Raw genomic sequence first — 21,093 nt, 5'->3', positions numbered from 1 at the left:
CGAATCCAAAAATCAAGTCTGCAAAGCAAACCCAACTTTGCTGGCTTTCAATCCCCCGTTATACTGCAGACCGCCTCCATACCCGTGTCAGCAAAGCACCTCAAAGGCAAGGATAAATAGACAAGATCAAGCTGAATACGCCAAGTCAATAGAAAAGTCGAGTCCGCATACGCAAGCCTAGCTCCAATGGCCTTCATCGCAAACTGCCTCCCACAGTCGCGCCAGAAATATAGCCATGATGGCTGATCACGCCAGTTAGTGGCCTAAGCAAGTACTGTCTCGTACCCCTGCGCTGATGGAGCGAAAACCGAGCTGGTTGCGTTTCCTAGCCGGGTAAAACTTGTGAAACTCGTGAAACCCGTGAAACCCCTGCCTGCAATATACCACTTCTATTCTATATCCCTGCCCGTGGGAAGTGTCCTCCTTTACATCCCATACTCCGAGCTTTTCTATTATCCATTCAGCCTTTACATGCCTTCTTAAATACTGCTCTTAGTAGAAAAACCCTGTAAACCCTCTCAAGACCCTAGCTAAGCCCATTTATTTGGATTCCCTTCTGCTAATAACACCCCGCCCTTTCCTCGCACCGGCAACCCCCCACGCGGAAACGCGGGGGCACCACCGATGTACATCGGTATATAGGCTTTTCTCCCGGCACTCGGGTTTTCTATTATTAGCATCGGGGCACTGTATACTGGCCTGTTAGAGGTATATAACTAGACTGCCTAGAGGATTACTCTTAATAACACCCGGCCGGATGCGCTGCTTAAATTATACCTAGAGCTCTGGAAGTTAGCCAGCAAAGTACGAGTCAATTAAATAGAGAAATGCAAAGTAAAGGGATAATGACTTTGGCTAAGACCTTGGTTATATCCTCTTCTACGATAATCCCGCCCGATGAGCTGCTTAAATTACACCTAGAGCTCGGGATATTAGCCAGCGAAGTACGAGTCAGCTACATAGAGAAACACGAAATAAGTAGATAAAAAACCCTAGCCAGGCCCTTGGTTACATACTCTCCTGCAAGAAACCCGCCCGATCGCTGCTCAAATTATCCAAAGGGCTTTAACTTAGCCAGCAAAGTAAAAGTCAGCTAAGTAGAGTTATACGAAATAAATAGACAAGAGACACAAGTAAGCCTAGTTACATCCTCTCCTGCGATAAACCCGCCCGATCGCTGCTCAAATTATCCCAAGGGCTTTAACTTAGCCAGCAAAGTAAAAGTCAGCTAAGTAGAGTTATACGAAATAAATAGACAAGAGACACAAGTAAGCCTAGTAATATCCTCTCCTGCGATAAACCCGCCCGATCGCTACTCGAATTATCCCAAGGGCTCTCTTAGCCAGCAAAGTAAAAATCAGCTAAGTAGAGTTATACGAAATAAATAGAAGAGACAAGTAAGCCTAGTTACATCCTCTCCTGCGATAAACCCGCCCGATCGCTGCTCAAATTATCCCAAGGGCTTAACTTAGCCAGCAAAGTAAAAGTCAGCTAATAGTAATACGAAATAAATAGACAAGAGACACAAGTAACCCTAGTTACATCCTCTCCTGCCAAACCCGCCCGATGTGCTGCTCAAGTCACACCTTACGCTCCAGCACTTGGCCTGGGAGCAAGGGTCCGCTGAAGATGGCGAATATACGAAACAAGACAATATCGAGCCTGGATACAGAAATACACAAGCCAAGTCCGCAAAGGCATCCTCAACCTTGTCCGTTCTGAATCAGCCGTTGTATCAAACTGACCCCGACAGTCGTGCAACGAAACAGTCATAACACAACATAACAACGTAAAAACACACATAAGAAATGGATGCAGTCGCACGCGAGAAATAAAGACACCGAGTCCGCAATCATAAGTCGTGTCGTGAGCCCCAGTCCCTCCTGCTTCCCCGTTGTCCTCCATCGTCCCGCTTGCACTTGCAGGCATCGCCAACCCCTACCAAGCACGGCTGCCACCTCCCTGCACCCCCCGGATTCCCGGCATCAAGCTTGACCCGAGCACGTCCCCCAACACGCCCGTCCAGCTCCGTCGACCGTCCAGGGCGCTGGTGAAGCTCGCCACTAGCCGCTCAACAGCTTCGCTGTCTGTGCCGCCAACTTCCCATGCTCCCCGGACGTCCCACCCCCCGGCGCGCTGCGGCGCTCGGCGAAACGTGCCTCTCCTTGTAGTCCAGTGGTCTGCGCTTCGGGACCGTCCATCCAACGGCCTTCCTTGAGAGTCGAATCGATCCGGTAAGCTTTCGACGTGGCCATCCGAGTCCGAGGGGGAGTCATCTCCGAAACGCCTGGCTTTGCGGATAAGAGGACGGGAGCGAGTCTGGTCCAATGACCGACGGCCATGATTTGCGTTGACAAGGGTCCTTCCAGTGGGCGCGTCGTCCTTGGCGTCGTCCTTGGCGTCGTCATCATTGTTTGGTGGCTGTCGGGAGGCCTCGCCCTCTGAAGCGTCTGCGTGCTCTCTGTGATGTCGTTCCATTGTTCTAGAACTTTTGGGTGACAGGGGGATGAAAGAGACTGATTTGGATGTCGGCGGCGGGCTGTCGCCCCTGTCGTGAGCATACCATGTATTTACACCATCTATTGCCTTGTTAGTCCCACCTTCTCCATGCAGGGGCTGCTCCCACCTCTCGACTCGCCGGCCTAGTACGATTGAACGCACCGTTTCCTCTCTCTTGCACGGGGCTGTGTCGGCTGGAAGCTTGTTGGTCACTCACATGATCTGGTGGACGATTCCCACCAGTCGGGGGCGGGCCTGCGGGCGGCGGGGGAGGTCCAGGCGGAGCCGGTCCAGGCGGATAATCCGCTGCTTGGAAAGTTGGCTCAGGGCGTGGAGGTGGGCCGGCCGGCGGAGGCGGAGGCGGCGGTGCGTACCCTGTGTAGTCTTGCGGCACATAAGGTTTGTATTCCTTGCGCAACGGTGCGCTGCCGTGCGATTCCGGGTAGGGGACATAGTTGTCAGCGGGTGCCATCGGGGGACCGCCTGGTGTTGGGGAGTATGGAGGATAGTAAGCGCCGCCAGATGCGGTTGGTGGTGAGTGTGGTCTCGGCACGGCATCATCGAAATAATCTCTCCTCGAGTCTCCTATCCTCGAGCCTTCATCATGACCTTGTTGAGGGGGTGGGAAAAAGTGAGTCCGTCGTGTACCAATGTTGGAGAAATCCATGACGGGCGATTCTTACCTCTCCTGTGGTGGTCTATTGACCTCGACCTCGACCTTCGTTCTCTCCTCTCTTTATGCTTTGTATCGTGTCTGTCCTTGAACTCTTTGATGCCGATGGCGGCAGCACCTGCTTCTGCCATGCCTCTTAGTCTGCTTCTGCTTCTGCTCCTCCTCACGTGTTCACTATCGGATCCGGATGAGACGGACGGATCCCGTCTCCGTCGCCTGCGTCGCTCTGCTCTCCTGTCTTCAGCTTCTGGGTCAAGGTCTCTCGGCGCCGGTGCGACTCGGGATGCGGGATACAAGGGATCGGTCCCGTATTCAACTAAGCCTAGCTCAGGATCAGCACCGGGCTGCGAATAAGGGGATCGTGCTATCGACCTCGACCTGCTCCGGTGCCTACTCCCGCTGGGGCTTCGTCTGCGTCCACTCGTCGAGCGTCGACGGCGGTAGTAGTCATCATCGCCGCTCTCGCTCAAATCTCGGCTCCTGTCCTTCTTCTCCTTGTGGTCGTTCCACAGCTTGTTTGCCACACCTGCGGCGGCGGCGACACCCCCAATCTCTGCCGCCCGGCGTAGACGAGACTTGCTCCTGGAGCGGCTGCGGTCCCGAGACTTGGACTTTGACTTGTCTCGGATGTGCTTGATGATGCCCGCGGTGGCAGCAGTGCCCAAGGCAGCCTTGGCCACTGTGGAAAGGCTTCGTCGTTTGCTCCTGCTGCGCGACCGAGACACACGAGACACACGATAACTCGGGGACGCAGAACTAGAGTAATCATCGCCACCAGAGTAGTAGCCGCGAGTGCGGCTGCGGCCGCGGTGGGCTTCCTCCTTTTCAATCTTGTTGGCTTGGAAGTACTTGGCGGCGCCGGCAGCGGCCAAGGCCACCGCGGCGACACCGAGACCCTTCTTGACCAGGTGATGATGATGGTCGACAGATTCACGGTCATGACCAAACCTCTCCTCGTAGGCGCTGTGCGCGCGGCGCGCAACCTCGGTTCCCAGGGCGCCAAGGGCGGCGCCGGCCAGGACCTTGCGACCACGATTTTCCTGCAAGTCCCCGTAAGCGTCGCGGCGGCTGCTGAGAATGGCCGAGATACCGGCGCCGGCGAGGGCACCTTCAGCGAGATGCCGCTTGTGGTGGGGGCTTTCGCTGCCATCGCGTCGTACGGTGCGACGGTAGTAATACTCGTCGTCCTCGCTGTAGTAGTCGTCGTGTCTTGGATGACGCTCGTACCGAGCCATGGCATAGTCTCTTTCACGATCGCCTCGGTACGGACCGACCTCGCGACGATCATAGCGATAGTAGTAGTCATCCTCATAGCCGTCACGATCACGTCTAGCCATTTCGCGGTCAGTCTCTCGATCCCGCAGCACGACGACGCCCGGTTGCTGACGGGGCACAATGATGGGTGCCGGTGGAGCATCCTGGACAATTATTTTCTGCGGCTCCTGCGACTGTTGACGGATAATGACTGGTGGCGGAGGAGGCGACTGCGGAACATAGTACTCGGTCTCCTTGCGATATCGCTCAACGTCGTAGCCACGGTCGTCGTCAAACCGCTCCTCGACTCGCTTCTCGATTCTGAGCTCCTCCTCGGGGCGACCATGGCGCGACCGCTTGTCCCACTCCCGATCGGTTTCCTTGGTTTCGTACACGGTGATACGAGACCGATCCGGATCTCGGCGGTTGTCACGCTCGACATCCTTTTCGTAAAACACCATTCGCGACCGATCTGCGTCGTAGGGCTCTTGGACCGGACGTGCATGATCTGGCATGGGCCCTCGCGTCTCCATAATGTCTCCAGAATTACGTGCAGAATACTTTGAGCGGCGATCCTCGTCGACTTCGACTCTTTCCGTCCGCTGGTAGCGCTCGCTATGCCTTTCAGGGGCGACCTTGTATCGTGTAACTGTAGTTCGTTTGTAGTGGTTATCGTCCGAGTCGCTGTTGTCCCGGTAGTATCGGGACATGGTATGTGCGAGAAAAGAGGATTGGAGGGGGGGGGGGGGGATGGGGGGGCCGACGCGGACCGAGCCGTCCCGTTGTGAGGCGCTTGGGTTAAGGTTTAATCCAGAGGCAAAGGGGGGATAAAAAAAAAAGCAGGCACCAGGTGGTGAGTAAAGCAGATCTCGACAGAACACGATGAAGCAGGGTTCAGAAAGAAAGCGGCTTCGCGATGAAGGATGCACGCAAGAAGGATAGGAAGCAGAAACCGGTTCAGAGGGGAAGGAGGCGATGATGACGAACCAGGGCTGTCAAGGGCAAGAGACGAGGGACGAGGGGGATGTTATGGCCCTTATGGGATGGCGGGGGCGTCTGGGGCCGTGTCAGCGTGTCCCGGTGCTAGTGAGGTACCCGCGCAGGCGTGACTGTGAGCTGGGCAGGCAGGAGGCGCACGAGCGGGGCAAAGCCAAGGAGCCAAGGAGCCAAGGAGCCAAGCGCTCCTCTGCAGCAGACAAGTACCCAGTAGTCGCGTGCGGAACTTGAGACTGTGCGGAGCACCAGGGCTGAGACGTGAGAGCAGGTGACGTGATGCCCTTGTTCCATGCCATTCCAAGCCGGCTACTCCGTACGTCCGTAGTGTACTCCGTAGTGGCAGAACAAGCGCCACCCTGGTTCAGACTTTTGCCATTGGTCTTGCGGTCTTGCGGTCTTGCGGTCTTGCGTTCTTACGGGTCTTACGGGTCTTACCGGCCTTACGAGCCCCCCCTTCAGCACGGGAAGCACGGGAGCACGGGGGTTCCCGGTGCAACACCCATGAACTGCCAGAACACGGGAGACTGGGCAGATTCATCTCATGTAGGTCACACAAGGATGTATGCTGTGGCTGGTCCGACTCTGTAGGCCGTCTCGCAAAGTGTATGGGCGAATACTACTACTCCGTAGGCACCAGACAGAGATTATGATATCCGGGGAGCTGGAGGCTCTCAGTGGGTGACATGATGGCGACCCGCAAATCATCACCACTTAAGAGCTCACCCGGGATAAGCAACCAACCCTCTCTGCCAAGGCAGCAAAGCTTGTAGGCGACGGAGTAGGGTCAGGTAGCGACTGGAAAAATTACCCTACTCCGACGGATGGCATCACAGCACGCACGCATCGGGTGTTTTGTATCCGTACATTCTCCGGAGCAACTCGTCGTTAACGTGAGTGGCCCACCAAAAAGCAGTTGCCGCCGACCAACGACAGTGGAGCACACCACCCACCGCCCATCCATGCATGCATGCACACCCATCAGTCACGCGCGACGCCAAAAACGGAAAGAGGGCAAAAATAAAACTCAAGCCGACAGAGACAGGGTTCGAACCTGCGCACGCGAACGTAATTGATAGCTAATGAGAGGCCTCATTCAAGTCAATCCCCTTGGACCACTCGGGCACTCTGCCTATCAGGCTTATCCTTGTCGGAGCACACAGCTATGCACATACATAAGTGGGAACTGACACATCCCATTCCGCACTCCGCAAATTCGCCCTTGATGGAATGGCAATCAAGTCCTTTCGTTCCCCTTTTCCCTCCTCTTCTTCAACACTTACGTAACGATTTACGTTCCCGCTCGCGTTTCACGTGGTTCCATTATCCATCGTGACTTTATCGCCGCGATTCTCTGCCGCAGCCGATAACCGCCGCCCCCTTCATTCAGCTCGGCCGAGCCCTCCGCTCCGAGAGAGCTCGGCAGCCCGGGCGAGGGGCGTAGAGTCTTGTGACGTCGAGAGATCAAGGCATGACCAGAGGTGGGTGCCCGGATCCTAGATGCGCGTTATGTAGCCGGGATCTGGCTTGGCTTGGCATTCGTCCGCTTCATTAGCAAGGGACGGACCGCCGAGGGACAAAACGCCCATGACGCATGGCTCGTGACTCTCCCATGTTCGCTTGTCGCAAGGTGCTTGGTCCGGCAAACATGGTCGTCTCCTCCTCGCCTGCTGCTCGATAACCTGACTTTTGGCTTTTCATCGCAAAAAAAAAATAAAATATAAAAAGATAAAAAAAAAATTCACCTGAGAAATCGTTTTCATTCGCAAAAGGTCCATGGTTCGTCAGGAAAGTGGACTTTCCATCAGCAGCAAGATTACTCCCAATGCGCAGGCCACAAGACATTACAAAAAAACTAGTGCATCCCGCCGCCGCGACCGGCCCCTACGCCAAAGCAGCCATGAGCTTCTTGAAGTCCGGCTCGCCGAGCCCCGTAGCAGCGTCCCACCCGGCAAGAGCCTCCCACCCCGGCGCTATAAAGTCGCGGTCCGCGCATCCATTCGTCTCACTCCCGTCCGCCACATCCCGATACACGTCTTTGCTCCTGGCCGCGTAGAGCAGGGGGTTCAGGAACCCCACGGGGGGCTTCTTGCGGCGCAGCCGGACGTCGTTGACCAGGGCCACCATGGCGGCGAAGACGGGCGTGGACGCGCTGGTGCCGTCGTGCGGCAGGGGGTACCCGCGCGTAAGAGTGAGGTAGTTGTCGCCCAGCAGGCTCAGGTCGGGGTAGGCGCGGCCCGAGGCGTTGTACATGCCCTCGTGCTTGCCGGCCAGCTCGGCCAGGTAGTGCCGCACCTGGGTGTCCTGCCAGGCCGGACGCGGAAACACGTTGGACATGCCTCCCGAGGAGTAGCTCGCGACGCCGCCCCAGCCCGCCGTGGCGCCGACCGACGTGATCCACGGGCAGCCCGACGGGAAGGTGGGTATGAAGCTCCGCCGCCCGCCCGGGCCGAGGCACTGCGTGTTGCCGCCCGTGCCGGACGCGCCCCCGTCGCCGGACGCCGCGACGACGGAGACGCCCCGCGCGGCGGCCTGGGCGAGCAGGTCGCACACGCGGCGCGCGTAGGCCAGCGGCACGTAGCGCTCGTCGTCGCTGTAGGACACGGAAACGACCTGCGGGGGCGTCTCGAGCGCCAGCAGGTACTCGAAGAACTCCACAAACGGCTCGTCGTCGAACGGAGAGATGGGTTCCGAAGGAGCCTTGTGCTCCCCGACCTTGGGCGCGCGCCCGCCCACGGTGTAGAAGGTGACGGGGAGCGGGCCGGTAAAGGCCATGGAGTAGTCGAGATCCAGCTCGGCCTCGACCGTCAGCGAGCCGCCGTCCGAAGGCGGCTGCAGGGTGCCGTTTCCGACCGAGACAATGCCGATGGGCGGGAGGGGGTCGGAAGCGCCGACGCCTCCGTACTGGTGCAGAAAGGCCACGACGTCCGTCACGTTGGGGAAGTTGTTGAGGAAGCCGGCAATGGCAATGGCGCTGCCGGACGCGTTGTCCGCGGGTCGGTAGTCGATGTTGTACTGGGCCCTCAGCTGAGGCGGACAGACGTTGTTGGTGCAGTTCTGCGGCCCCGTCGGCGCGCGCTGCCTCTTGCCGAGCTGCTGACGCGCGCCTCGGCCGCTGGGGCGGCGGAAAAAGTGCACCGTGGGGTAGATAAAGTCGACGTTTTTCTTCATGGCGTCGGGGATGGCGTAGCCCGTGGTGCGGAGCAGGACGTCCGGGCCGGCGCCGACGCGGTAGCGATCAAAGGTCGTGCGCAAAAGGCGGTTGGCCTCCCCGACGGTGAGCTTGACCGTCACCTGGTCGGCGGCGGTGCCCATGTCACGATCGGGAACGCGCTGATCCCGAAGCCACTGCTGGACCGCGGCCGAGGCCTCTGACGTATCCGGCCGAACCTGGGCGAGTTGCCGAGCGTTTAGGTGCTGGCCATACTGGGCCGATGCTGGGTCGGAAACCTCTTGTGCAACGGCCAGATAGTTCCTGTGCGAGTGGGAGAGGTAGATTCGCAGGTTCACAACCTCGTCATCTGCCGCGCGTCCAAGCCGCGTATAGTCGTCCGGGGGGGACTCGAGTGACTCGTGCTGCTGCTGCTGCTGCTGCTGCTGCTGCTGTTGGCCGTTGTCAACTCGGCACACATGAGCCAGCGAGAGTTGAGCGGCGAGAAGCCATCGCAAAGCAATGCCAGAAGCGCGCATCGTCAGAGGGGGAAACGACACGAAAGCAAAGGGGAAAAGGGGAAAGGGGGGAAACGGCAAAAGCAAAGGGAAGAGGAAAAGAAAGAAACAGGCTCCCAAGTTCCCGCACGGCTTCCGGCACAACCAGCCGCCCCCCATCGCGCAGAGAGGGCGCACGCGATGACGCAGCACGCCCTTTGCCGGGCTGTCCTTTGTCGCGGTAGAGGGACTCAGGAGACTGATCGGCAGATGCGATTCGCGGAATAGAGCACCCAGGCAGCTGCTCTAATTTGGTTCTGAACCTTCCCAGGGTCAAGGGTGGAGCGAATACGGGGACTGGGGGGGGGGGGATTGTGATGGATGTGCCGAACCCCGGTCAAGCAAGCGCCTTGGAATCCGAGGCTGCCGCGGGAAAAAAAGAGGCCCGTCCGCCGCGCGCCGAAGTGACGTCTATTTCGATACCGGGCTATGCAAAAAACGTCAGCCATACTTGTCGGTTAAAAACCTCTTGCATAGCCTGGGCTGGGGCTCTTCTTCCTCCCTCCTGCCGCAGGGACAAGGCGGCAACATACCTCTCCTCATCTCCTCCATCGTCAGCCGTCCGACTGGAGCCTTGAAAGCCTCACCATCGTACACCATCATACACCATCATACACCACCACCATCATACCGTCACACCGCCACTCGCCACAAATGGCCGGGTCGCAGTCTCTCCTCCTGCTTGCCTTGGCCGCCGGTGGTGTTCATGCTGCTGCTGCTGCTGCTGCCGCCGCCGCTGCTCCGGCGCCCGTGATACCCATATCGTACAGCTACGGCGGATACCCAAGGTAGCCACGGCCCGTCATCGTCATCGTCATCCCCTGGCCCAAGCATCCAAAAACAAACCTCTCCCTCGCTGACGCAAACCAAACCAACGCCAGGATACAAGCAGACCTCTCCTGGGGAACTCCCTCCCAGTCGTCCATCCCCACCATCTTCGACACCGGCTCGCCCAGCTTCTGGGTCTACGGTCCCCATGCCATCATCAACTACGGCAGCAAATACCACTACCAGCTAGGCCCGTGTAACAAATCCGTCGAGACCTTCTTCGACTGGCCCAAATCCACCACGTATTCCTCCGTCACCAATTTCCCTCGCGGACTGGGGTACTCGTACGGCGGCAACGGCAAGATCGTGGCGGCGTACACCGAGCTCAACGACACCTTCTCCTTTGCCAACGCCAACTTCCCCCCGCTCGCAAACAACCAAGTTGCCATTTCCAACTTTACCCTGGTCACCGAGGCCGACGACACCTGCAGCATACCCGCGTCAAGCTTTGACCACAGCATTCTCGGTCTTGCTCCTTTGACCGGTATCCAGGCGGGCCCTTCGTTCCGCGCCAACCTGCGCACTGCCGGCAAGACCTCGTCCTCGTCTTTCAGCGTGTGGATGGACCAAGCACCAAGGTCATCCAACAGCAAGTACACCTACCGGGGTGCCGCCGTCTTTGGTGCCATTCCCTCCACGCCAAAATACGTCGGCCCGCTGGTTCGAATCAAGCAAACCAACCCGGACCCTCCCTACACCGGATACTATGCTGCTCTTCCCAAGCTGACAGCAAGCAACCTCATGGGACCAGGGGGCAAGCCTCGAGAAATCGGGCTCGCGGACCCCACCGTCAAGAATTGCCTCCTCGATTCCGGCACCGGAGCGGATCGAATTCCCTTCAACGAATCGCAAATTGCCCAGGCGACTGGCCTGCTCCGGCTGCATAACCCTTCCATCCTCGCCTGGAACGGTACCTGCGATTCCATCCCTCATAGCGCGTCCCTGAAATTCACCTTTGACGGAGCTACGCCGGGTACTAGCGTCACCATAGCTGTGCCTATTCGCAGCTACGCGAGGGGGATATATGACAGTGATCCGGGCCTCGACACCTCCAAGTACTGCGGTTTAACCTTGTCGGGGGATGAGTATGGGGATTGCGTGCTTGGTGCCTCCTTCTTTTCTGCCATCTTTGCTGTCTTCCACGATGACATGCAGCAGGTTGCCCTGGCACAGGGCGGTGTTTCAAGAAACACTGCCGATGGCCTCTCCGCCATCGGGCCACTTACTCAGATTGCTGCTGGCAAGGACATCCCCTTTTCAGTTTAGATGAACGCAGATTAGATTGTGGCATGTGCATAAATGGAGTAATGAAGCTTGTTTCTAATTCGACCTCCGTCAACTGAGCTGTATTCTATTCTATCGCATGTCTCAGTACCTGCTCCACACTCGTCATATTTCCCGGTCATTCACTTACCACCGCCCGCTACTAGCCGTAAATATGACTATTGCTAAAAGAGGAGGGCGGGAATGTTAGTGTGTCGACAAACCCTCGTCTCTCAAACGGACCTGATGGTGCAGACATGACTTACAATTCTTCTGTGAACCTGCTCCGGTCAAGAGCGCCTTCATTCACCCAAACACTCACGCTGCATTGTCCGCAGGTGAAGTCGCCAAAGCCATCTTCACCAATCGTCACCTCGCCTTCCGACCAGCCCAATACATCAGACCATTTCTCCCCTTGATGCATTTCACCAACGTGCATTCGCTTTGTGCCAGGCCCCGCGTTGCTCAGCACAACAGCCAGCCCGAAAGGACGATCATGGGTGCCATATCGCACCCATCCGAGGCAGGTCTCATGGTCAAAGTAGTCTGCCTGTCGCCCGTACGCATACAGTTTTCGAGCTAGCATGAGTTGCGCAAGTTTTCCGCCGCAGCTAGGTGGACAAACATGCTCGCCCTGGATGCCGTAGAGATCCCCGTACCAGACACACGGATATCCTTCGCCACGGAGAAGAATCAAGGCGTAGGCCAGAGGTTTGAACCAATCCGAGATGGGAACTTCTAAAGCCTGGTGCGGCTGCGTATCGTGGTTCATAACCAGGGTCTAATGAGTAGTCAGCAGCGGGCAAGGGCCTTGCAAATGAAAGAGCAGCCTTGTGAAGACATACCACGGCATTCGTTGGCCGGCACTGTACAAGCGACCCTTCGAATACTTTTCGGATATCTGCACTCCCAGCTTGACTGATTTCGCTGAAACTGTAAACTAGCGGCACATCAAACAAGGAGAATTGGTGATCCATGTGGTCCAAGTATTTTTTCATGTCCTCGAGGCTGTCCTTCCAGAATTCGCCGACAAAGAACCACCCCTTGCCGTACTTTTCGTCTAGTTGCTTCACAAACTTTTGTACAAACTTGGCGCTGAAATGTTTAATGGCATCGAACCGGACGCCCTTGAGAGGGATCGACTGGGCGAGCCAGTCACTCCATGCCAGAACATCGGCCTCTACCTCGGGATGAGAGTAGTCCAAGTCGGCACCCATGAGATAGTCGCTGACGTGATTTTCATTTTTTTTTTCCGCGTCAGAGAGATAGAAATGAGGATTCCCGATTTTATTGAAAGACTCACTAGTTTCCATTCTCATCATCCACATCAGGAACCTCGGCCCAGCCGTGAGATTTGTCGCCAACGATGTTGTAAATAGCGGTTTTGTTATTCTCCGCATTGAAGTCGACACCACTGAAATGATACCAGTGGTACTTTTGCTTGCTGTACTTGTCGCCTCTTCCAGAAAAGTCGAAACCGACCCAGGCTTGAATTTCGTATGGGTCGCTGATTCGTTTGTTACGATCATCCGGGTCAACTTCCACAGCTTGGCATTTCTCTTTGTGGTCGGCAGCGAATCGGTGATTCAATACTGCATCCCAATAAATGCCGACACCGGTTTTCGTGGCAGTGTTGCACAAGTCTAGCAGCTCGTCTTTGGAGCCCCATTTTGTGGCGACAGTACCTTTCTGGTCAAATTCACCAAGATCATACCTATCGCAGCCAGGTCAAACACATGTCCCGCGAGCTCTTCACTTGAGGCATTGTATCTAACAGATCGTAAACATCGTAGCCGTTTGCTTCCTTTCCTGAGCCCTTGCATCTAATTCACGGGTCAGAACACGGGTCAGAGACTGCCCGAGGGGGACAGTTTTCGCTCGATGCTTACCCTGGCGGGATCCAAATGTTGTCGATGCCCCAGCTTTTGAGATTGGGTATCTGCTCCTTGAGGCGCCGCCAATGCTTCTGGTCTGCAGGCACATACCACTCGAACCCCTGCATCATGGTCATGTTTTCGGGTGTTGGGTCCTTTTGCTCCATTGCGCACGTCGCAGGCGTGGTGCTCTGAGGGATGATTCTCACGTATGACAGCAGAAATTTTCGAAACAAAAGAGATGCTCGTTGAAAGGAATGCAAACAGCTCTCGTGTCCAGGGTTCGCCGATGATATGCGTCAGGAACCGGCTACCGAGCTGGTAGCTTGAGGGGTTGAAACCTGGGACAACGTATCTGCTGCGCAGGCACCGAATTATGGCTTTCTGAGAATCCGTCAGTTCCTTGATTCTGGCCCCTGCCGACCGATTAGCGTCTCATGTGGAGCTTGAGCCGGTTTCCTCGGAGCAATTATGAAGTCGGCAAGATGCCATGAGCACCAAGCAGGCTGGGAATTTAGCACTACAGCCCCTTGCGCCCGCTATGATGGCAGCACAGCTGTCAGCTGTCTGCAGAACAAGCAAACAGCTGGACTCTTGGGCTAGACGGTCCAATCGTTGTCAGGTCATCCGAGATCCACAAGTTGCAGAGCACGAAAGCAGCAGGGGCTGCGCCGCCTCTGACGTCACCACTTTGCGGCAACAATTGGACCTGAGTCATCTGGCAGATCCAAAACCTCGATGCAGATTGCCGTCATCATTTCGCATCGAGCAATACGTTGCAGCTTCCGAAAGCAAGTAGAAGCTCGGACAAAGGAATTTACATTTATTTGCTGAGATTTTTGGCTGGTCAGCTTTGCGACACCTGACACCACTCATTTGCCTCTTCTCCTCACTGCTATTGTACATACTGTCTCGCTTCCTTGGCCCTTCCGCAAACACCACTCAGCAATAACAGACTCAAGTTCATTTCGATCTTCGCCATTCCTCAATACTTCATAGTTCGAATCACCATGATTTCATCAAGCCAATTCAGTAGCAGACTGGTTGCTCGCTCCGTGCCTCGCTCGGTAGCTCGACGCGTGGCCCGTCAACCACGGCGTTACCAATCGAGCTCATCCTCGCCAAGTGCAGTAAACTTCAGCGGCTCGCATTTCACAGTCGGCATGATTGGAGGCGTGGTGGGTGCAGCTGTTGCCTACGGAATTTATTCCTTCACCCCTGCGGGTCGCGCCGCATCTCAGATCAATAAGGCTGCCATCGAGGCCAAAAAGGCCTACGACGCCGCCGCCAAGAAGCTGCAGAACAGCACCCCCGATGCAGACCAGGCAGTCAACTCGATCAAGCAGTTTGCCTATTCCTACGCCGCCTGGGTCCCCGGAGGCAGAGTTTACGTCGACGCAGTCTTCAAGGATTGGGACACTGTTCGAGAGAGCCACAAGGATGAAGCCGACAAGATTGTCAACGATGCCTACAAGGAACTAAAGGCCTTGTCAAAGGCTGGCTTGAGCTTGGATACGGCTTCGAAAGCATACGACGTCCTCGCCGAGGTATCCAAGAATATGGCCAACCTTGGCGGCGAGGCCATCTCCGATATTCTCGACAACCATCCCGAGGCCAAAGAGAAGTTTGGCGGAAGCATCGAGAAGCTTCAGTCCATGGCGAAGAATTACGGCCCCGAAGCCAAGAAGCAGGTTGACGAAACGTGGAAGCAGATCAAGGACATCCTTGCTGGAGGCTTCTCCGCCTCAAACCTCGACAAGGCACGTAAACTGATTGACGACAAGCTGCAACAGGTCACCAACCTGGGCGAAGATGCTTGGAAGAAGGGCATCGAGGCAGCGAAGCCATACCTCGACAAGAACCCCAAGATGAAGGAACTGATTGAGAAGAACACCGATTCGCTCAAGCAGGGCAATGTCGGTGAGCTCTTGGAAAAGGTGCGCTCCGCTGCAAAGTCGGGCAGCCTGGATGACTTGAAGAAATATGTTGAGGATGCCGCCAGCAAGGCCAAAGAAAGCGCAAAGGACAAGGTCTCGGGGAACGGAGACAATTTCGGGCTCGGCAAGTACCTGAACATGGTTCCTCAGGGAAGTGACGTTTTACAAAAACTCCAGCAAATCAGTGAGGTGGCAGACAAGCACAAGGACGAGGGCGAAAAGTTGTTCAAGGAAACGGTCGAAGAGATCAAAAAGGTTCTCGAGAAGCAGTCGGAGAAGGGGAAGACCATTGTCGACAAAGCCAAGAAGGACGTAAAGTAAGGAGGCGTAGGACGACTGCGATGGCTACGAATCTGCGCGTCTGGGCGTGAGTGGCGGAGGGTGTATTTGTACTCGGTTAGATGTGCGATGACGAACAAAAGTTACACAGGAGCTGAACAACAGTGATTATGCGAGACAATTTGGTGAGTGTAAAATGATAGAAACGGCAACATGCGCTCAACACAATACCGCACCCGAGCGCACACGATGGCATGTTATCCCGAGGTGGACTTGGGTTCTTATGCATATAAGTTGCGACTCGCATCACCATCCGGGACGTCAGGAATAATAGAAGCAATAGGAAGATGGACTGGGACAGACTGCAGTGTACAATTTACATAGGAATGGTATCACCAACCTGGCTAGATGAGTGATAAGGACCAAAGACAGTCCAGCATCTAGTAACAGAGGACCTTCCCCACCCCTATTCCTACACCACTCATAAGACCGAGTCGACGGCCGAGCTTGCTTGGTTTAGACCAAGTGAAGAGGAAGAAGGACGAAGCAGTGTTCTTCCTATATACACACGTACCGACGTGTGGCATGCTCAACCTGAATTCCACTGAGCGGCTTGAACTTGGACTCGCCGTCTTGGCAACACGTCCAGTATAGGGGACGAAAGCACAGATGCGCTGATACGGCCGGGCTTCGCACCAGCTTTGCCGTCCATGCAGCCATGGCACGCGAGGCATCGAGGCAAGACCGGTCTAGCGACTCATCCGCACCAGGACTGCGCCCGAGACGTCACGCAAGACATGGGCTAATGCCGCGGAAACGACGCTTGATTCGCAGCGAGACTATGGCCAAGGGGGCACGCGGCACGCACAACGGGCAGGAAGCGCTTCTCAAGAGCGCCCCATGACGTACAGAGGGCGCGAGATGTCCCTCCCAGGATATTACATGTAACACGGTCTAGCGCTCAGCTTCAAAGGTAGATTACTACGTTTGCAGATAGACGGCGGATCCGAGTGGGCTCCTCTGGGGCCATGGTGCAAGGGAGCAATCGCACCCGACACATCCATTCCAGGCTGGGCTCTTTCTTTGAAAACAGCGCCCTGGACTGCGTGGGCAGACACCAGCTGCTTGGTGGCGTCAACGGCTCACTTGCGGCCCGTCATGGCCAACGTGAACACAGCTTCGGAGTTGCAACCGGCACAAGGGGTGCGGGTGGTGATGGACGCGGCCGGGTCTCGCCAGGTAAGCAGTACTGCTGCATGATCAGATAAGCTGCACGTCGCCGTGGACCCATGCCATGCCACGCGTCAAGGGGTAGATCGCTGCAACTGGCGTACCGGGTCGTGTACGCGCTGTCCGTCCTGGCGTGACTCCCTAAGCGCAGCTGCTCCTGTTTACAAGTCACGCTCGGAGGTATTCTACAAACAAACCAACAGAGACGCAGCACATCATGCACGGTCGTTGTATTGGCCAGGTAGCGGGATGGAATGACGGACCCTGATATAGAACGTGTAGCAGCTTGGGATGGTCTTCCACAAGATTACCCGCACACACGGCAGCTTTCTATCGAGCCGCGCAAAGAAAAATACGAGGCGAATCAAACAGTCGCTTTTTCACTGGTCGAAGGTGCACAAAAAGCCCAGGGCGATTCAGGTTCAGCTAGGCGTGTCTTGGTACTTGTGCAACCTCGTCCCAACGCACCACTCAGTAGACAACGCGGCAGTGACAAGGAGCAATTATACCAGTGGTGATTACACCGTTTTCTCCGTCTCCTAGTCTCCCTAGTCCCAGTCTTGCCGTTGGATGGGCAAAATCGTTCGGCTGCTTCTGGAACATACTCGGTGTTGGAAATGACGATTGACGAGGGCCCGGTTGACCCTTTTTTATTTCTGCACAATATCCTTGCACGGGTAGCGTAGAAACAGGGCTGTTAGTTAGGTCTCCATGTTCAGATGGACAGACCTTGCGAGAGGCCCTGCCCTGCACGCTGCTGCATACGGGGTATGTCGTGGTATGTCGTGGTATGTGCAAAGAATAACAAACAAATGCCTGGCCAGACGCCGTCCCTTATCAACATCACACGTACTCCCGCGGAACAGAAGACGGAGAGAGTAGCCTCAAGGTTAGGAATCGTATCCATGCTTCGTGTTCAGAAACCCCCCACCCACAGTGCTAGTCCGTCTCTTCTTACCCATCACATCGCGGAACCATTCGGTCAGCGTGAACCCCCAGTGCCCCGTCACCAGCACGCCAGACAGGATGTTGACGAGTTTCACCAAGTAAAGAAGAAAAGGGTCCCGATACTCGGACACATAAAGCAGAATGGGCTCGATATCGTACTTGACAAATATGCCTGGGATGTTGTACTCGGAAACAGCCTTGGTCTGCTCCGTCACAGCATACTGGTTCGTGACGATGTAGCTGTCACTGGCCGTGTAGCGGGTGGGCACGACGGATACGTAGTACTGGAACTTGTGGAAATGGGTTTCGGCGATATTGTAGGTGCGGTCAAGAGGGTTGACGAGTGATGGGTAGTAGGGGCCGAAGGACAGCTCGTTGACAATGTGGGAGAAGTTGAAACCTGGCATAAAAGTGGTAAGCAGAGCACACAAGACTTGTTTCGTCTGGCCGGGGATATATATATATATATATATATATATATATATGTGCGCCTGTGTGTGTATGCAGGGAGAGAGAACAAGAAGAAACCTACTCGAGTGGTCTAGGTGGCCGCCTTGGCTGAGATAGCCATGGCCTCGGGCCGTAATGTGAAAGTCACCTTGGACCTTGTTCAACTCCAAGCTTCCGTAGATTCTGCAACTATCCGGCGGGCCATGAACTTTGGGCGTCCTTGCCCACTTGGCTCGCCTCTTTCCCAGCGCAACAATATCGTGGATGTGCTCCTCGCCGAAACCTTCCTCGTCGAAATTACGCCACCCAGCACCGGTGACGACACGGCCCTCGCGATCCCTGCCCAGCTTGTGTACGCCGTTCTGATTGACCCATTGCCTCCAGCTCGTCTCGTCCTTGCTCAGCTTGGTGCCGGCCATGATGAGGTCGCCGGCCGCATCCTGGACGTTGACATGCAAGTCGCCGCACTTCATGAGGACGACGGCATCGAGATTGATTTGCAACGTGTGAGAGATGCCCTCCTCCACGTCGAAATGGTGCCATTCGGAGCCGCGCCACCATCTCGCTGTTTCGGCCCAGAACAGGACGACCGACACGATGACCATGGCAACCGTCCATTTGCCGCCGACCTCTGTTCTGGTCACGTATTGTGGTTTTGACTTGGCTGAATGAGACTAGTAGTCAGTTGCTCGGTCCTCCCTCTTGGGGGAAAAAGAAGACGGATCTTTGCGGGCTCGTCTGAACCTACGAAAGGCATCGAATGCGCTGACAATGCTGCCCTTTGCGCCAAAGTTGTCCTCGTCGAGGTCTTGCTTCTCGGCGCCGTTCATCATGTCCTCAATGCCTGGCGAGAACGCCGGTGGCAAGTGTAAAAGATGGGTTTTTCTCGAGAATGAAGCCTGACTGGGTTTTGTGGCTGCATGAATTCGGCAAAGTCTCGACGGCGTGAGCGGGGAGTTTGGTCTTCTCAAGAAGCTGTGTCAGGCGATTCCACCATGCTGACGGGCTCCCCGTGCCTCAATGTTATCTGGACGGACGGACCTTGAGGACAGCTGGACAATTTTGGATTATTCCCAGAGCGAGCCAGTTCATTGGGTGGAGAGCCTGGGAGCCTGGTGTGGAGCAAGTACGAGTTTGATTGGCTGATGATTGTGCGCCGGAATGAAGTAGGGCCGAAGCGGCGGCGATCAGCTTGTGGTGTAAGTTCAAATTTTTAGAGTATTGGCAGAGTACGGAGTACTCCATCCCTGAATTAGAATCCAGTATTGACGATGGAGGGCCCGTTTGATCCATGTCGCCAGCGGCAGAATGTCAATGGCATCCAAGTTGTATCGTCGTTATCAGGAATAAAGATGGCAAAGCATGTTACCTTCGAGTGCCGACGGGGAGTGCCCTTTCGCTGTTTGCGCTTCTTGGGCGTTTGTCAATCGAGAACTGCCCTTGGAAAAAGCGCCGCAAACAATTGCGAGGTATATTCGGTTCATTCAATTGCTTCTCAAGCACGAAACCATTCTTGAGGGTTGTACCGAAAGGTCAGCAGCAGGTCGGTCACTTGATCGGCTTCGGTTGTTGCGAATCGAAAAAAAAAAAAAAAATTACGGAAAAGGCGCAGGACATTATAGCTGGAGCCTTTCTAGACCAGAAGCGGAGCGCAGTGCACTGCAGTGGGAAGACATGCCGGGGAGTAAAGGACGGGAACAATATCCTGAGATCATGGCGATTTGAGACCTGCCTTGGTGACAATGCAAAGCATTCCATTGCAGTCCGCCGCCCCCTACCGCGATGAATCGTCTGTGGCATCACCTAGGTCTATAATCGAATCAGCTCTTGAAATTGACGGCATTGTCGCAAGTCTTGAATATGACCCGCCACGCCATCTGTGTATACTGTGCCAGGGACCTGGGACAGCCGCCCAGTTATGAGGCTACATCGTGGGTGGGAACCGAGAGATGGTTGGCTTCCCTGGCCGAGCGTTGAGTGACGTAGCCGTAACAGAATGCGGGCATCGAAGCTCGAAAAGTTTGAAGTGTTTCTTCGCTGGCAATGGAGCGCGTTTTTGGCGAGCGCAGATGCTGACAGCAAGTCTGGTGGATGGCAGGCTGGGGTTGTGGCGGCCCAGGGACGAATTCCGGCGCCAGGTGGAATCAAGCACTGGCCATCATCTCCTCAACAAGGCCCGGGAACGAGAGAGCCCGCCCACTAGCGAGCCAAGACAAGTCGGTCGATCGATACGGCACAACCCGCTTGGCATAGATCTCGATACGGCTCGAGCTTGGAACCTCTGATGGAAACGCCTTCAGCTCATGCGCCTCGACGGTCAAATAGACACCAGTTGACCTTTGGCCACCCGACCTCAGAAGGCACGGGGGGTTTCCCCATACGTTGCTGCTCTCTTGAAAAGACCGGACATGATGTGAAATGTGAGCGTCATCGCCGCTCCTGCCTTAATTTCCAGGCAATTGACATCACCCTTGAACAGCTGTCGAGGTTCCTGGGCAGGTGTCAGGCAAGGAAGGGTAGGGTCGGCTGGTGTGTGGGACCGGCCGGACCCGCTGGCGTATTTGTTTGGGCAAAGCCAACGACGATGCTATGTACTCCGTAGTCCGTACTCCGTACAAGCCCAGTTGACGCGTCCTGGCACTCTGGTCTTCGCAATCAGCCGCGGATGGTCAAATAACAAATGTCCGAATGGAATGCATGGAGGAAATCTGGGCAGAGAGGCTAAGGCGTGGCCGCGCCTTTTTTCGTCCCTCTGCCGAGTTTCTGCGAAGAACAACGGGCCAGCCTGCCCAGAGTCAGGTGCGAAATTGCAGGTTGCATCAGCTCGTAAAGGGCATATTTGCCGCCCGTGAGACGTGAGACGGGTCACCTCGAGATGGGTCACCTCCCTCCCCCAGTGTACGTACCGAGCAAGGGGGGTACCACCCCTTCCATACACTTTTGGCCCGATTTACGCGTCGCAGGCTGCCCTTCCCGGTTCCCAACCTGGGTTCCATCTTTCCGCCCTTACCGCCGCTTCTTCACCCACTCTCTGGTTCATGTCGACCCCTGGCCACTTGCCTTCATTCTCTTTTGACAATTACGCCATTCTATTCCTTTTTGTTCCTTCCTCTCGCCACCCGCCATTCTCATGCAAAACATTTTAGCGACAACATTC

General features: G+C 55.8%; 6 protein-coding genes across 6 annotated transcripts; 2 read left to right on the top strand and 4 right to left on the bottom strand.

The window, feature by feature from the left end:
- Positions 1–1,938: 1,938 nt before the first annotated feature.
- Positions 1,939–5,136, bottom strand: UV8b_07617 (uncharacterized protein; the record flags this gene model as incomplete). Its single annotated transcript, XM_043145114.1, has 5 exons — positions 1,939–2,579; positions 2,717–2,805; positions 2,874–3,108; positions 3,183–3,494; positions 3,567–5,136. The coding sequence occupies 5 exons, from the start codon at positions 5,134–5,136 to the stop codon at positions 1,939–1,941; spliced, it is 2,847 nt and encodes a 948-aa protein (XP_043001049.1).
- A 2,167-nt stretch (positions 5,137–7,303) lies between these two features.
- UV8b_07616 (uncharacterized protein) lies at positions 7,304–9,109 on the bottom strand (the record flags this gene model as incomplete). Its single annotated transcript, XM_043145113.1, has 1 exon — positions 7,304–9,109. The coding sequence occupies one exon, from the start codon at positions 9,107–9,109 to the stop codon at positions 7,304–7,306; it is 1,806 nt and encodes a 601-aa protein (XP_043001048.1).
- A 672-nt stretch (positions 9,110–9,781) lies between these two features.
- On the top strand, positions 9,782–11,221 carry UV8b_07615 (uncharacterized protein; the record flags this gene model as incomplete). The annotated part of the gene is made up of 2 exons (XM_043145112.1): positions 9,782–9,915; positions 10,009–11,221. The coding sequence occupies 2 exons, from the start codon at positions 9,782–9,784 to the stop codon at positions 11,219–11,221; spliced, it is 1,347 nt and encodes a 448-aa protein (XP_043001047.1).
- A 160-nt stretch (positions 11,222–11,381) lies between these two features.
- UV8b_07614 (uncharacterized protein) lies at positions 11,382–13,259 on the bottom strand (the record flags this gene model as incomplete). Its single annotated transcript, XM_043145111.1, has 6 exons — positions 11,382–11,403; positions 11,485–11,999; positions 12,064–12,445; positions 12,522–12,932; positions 12,994–13,041; positions 13,108–13,259. 6 exons carry the CDS (start codon positions 13,257–13,259, stop codon positions 11,382–11,384), a joined length of 1,530 nt encoding a protein of 509 aa, XP_043001046.1.
- An 843-nt stretch (positions 13,260–14,102) lies between these two features.
- Positions 14,103–15,350, top strand: UV8b_07613 (uncharacterized protein; the record flags this gene model as incomplete). The annotated part of the gene is made up of 1 exon (XM_043145110.1): positions 14,103–15,350. One exon carries the CDS (start codon positions 14,103–14,105, stop codon positions 15,348–15,350), a length of 1,248 nt encoding a protein of 415 aa, XP_043001045.1.
- A 2,078-nt stretch (positions 15,351–17,428) lies between these two features.
- Positions 17,429–18,769, bottom strand: UV8b_07612 (uncharacterized protein; the record flags this gene model as incomplete). The annotated part of the gene is made up of 3 exons (XM_043145109.1): positions 17,429–17,886; positions 18,019–18,600; positions 18,685–18,769. 3 exons carry the CDS (start codon positions 18,767–18,769, stop codon positions 17,429–17,431), a joined length of 1,125 nt encoding a protein of 374 aa, XP_043001044.1.
- Positions 18,770–21,093: the final 2,324 nt, after the last annotated feature.

Source organism: Ustilaginoidea virens, chromosome 6 (genome assembly GCF_000687475.1).
Source record: "Ustilaginoidea virens chromosome 6, complete sequence".
NCBI lineage: Eukaryota > Fungi > Ascomycota > Sordariomycetes > Hypocreales > Clavicipitaceae > Ustilaginoidea > Ustilaginoidea virens.
Note: the sequence above shows the minus strand (reverse complement) of the source record. Positions and strands in the feature narration are given on the sequence as shown.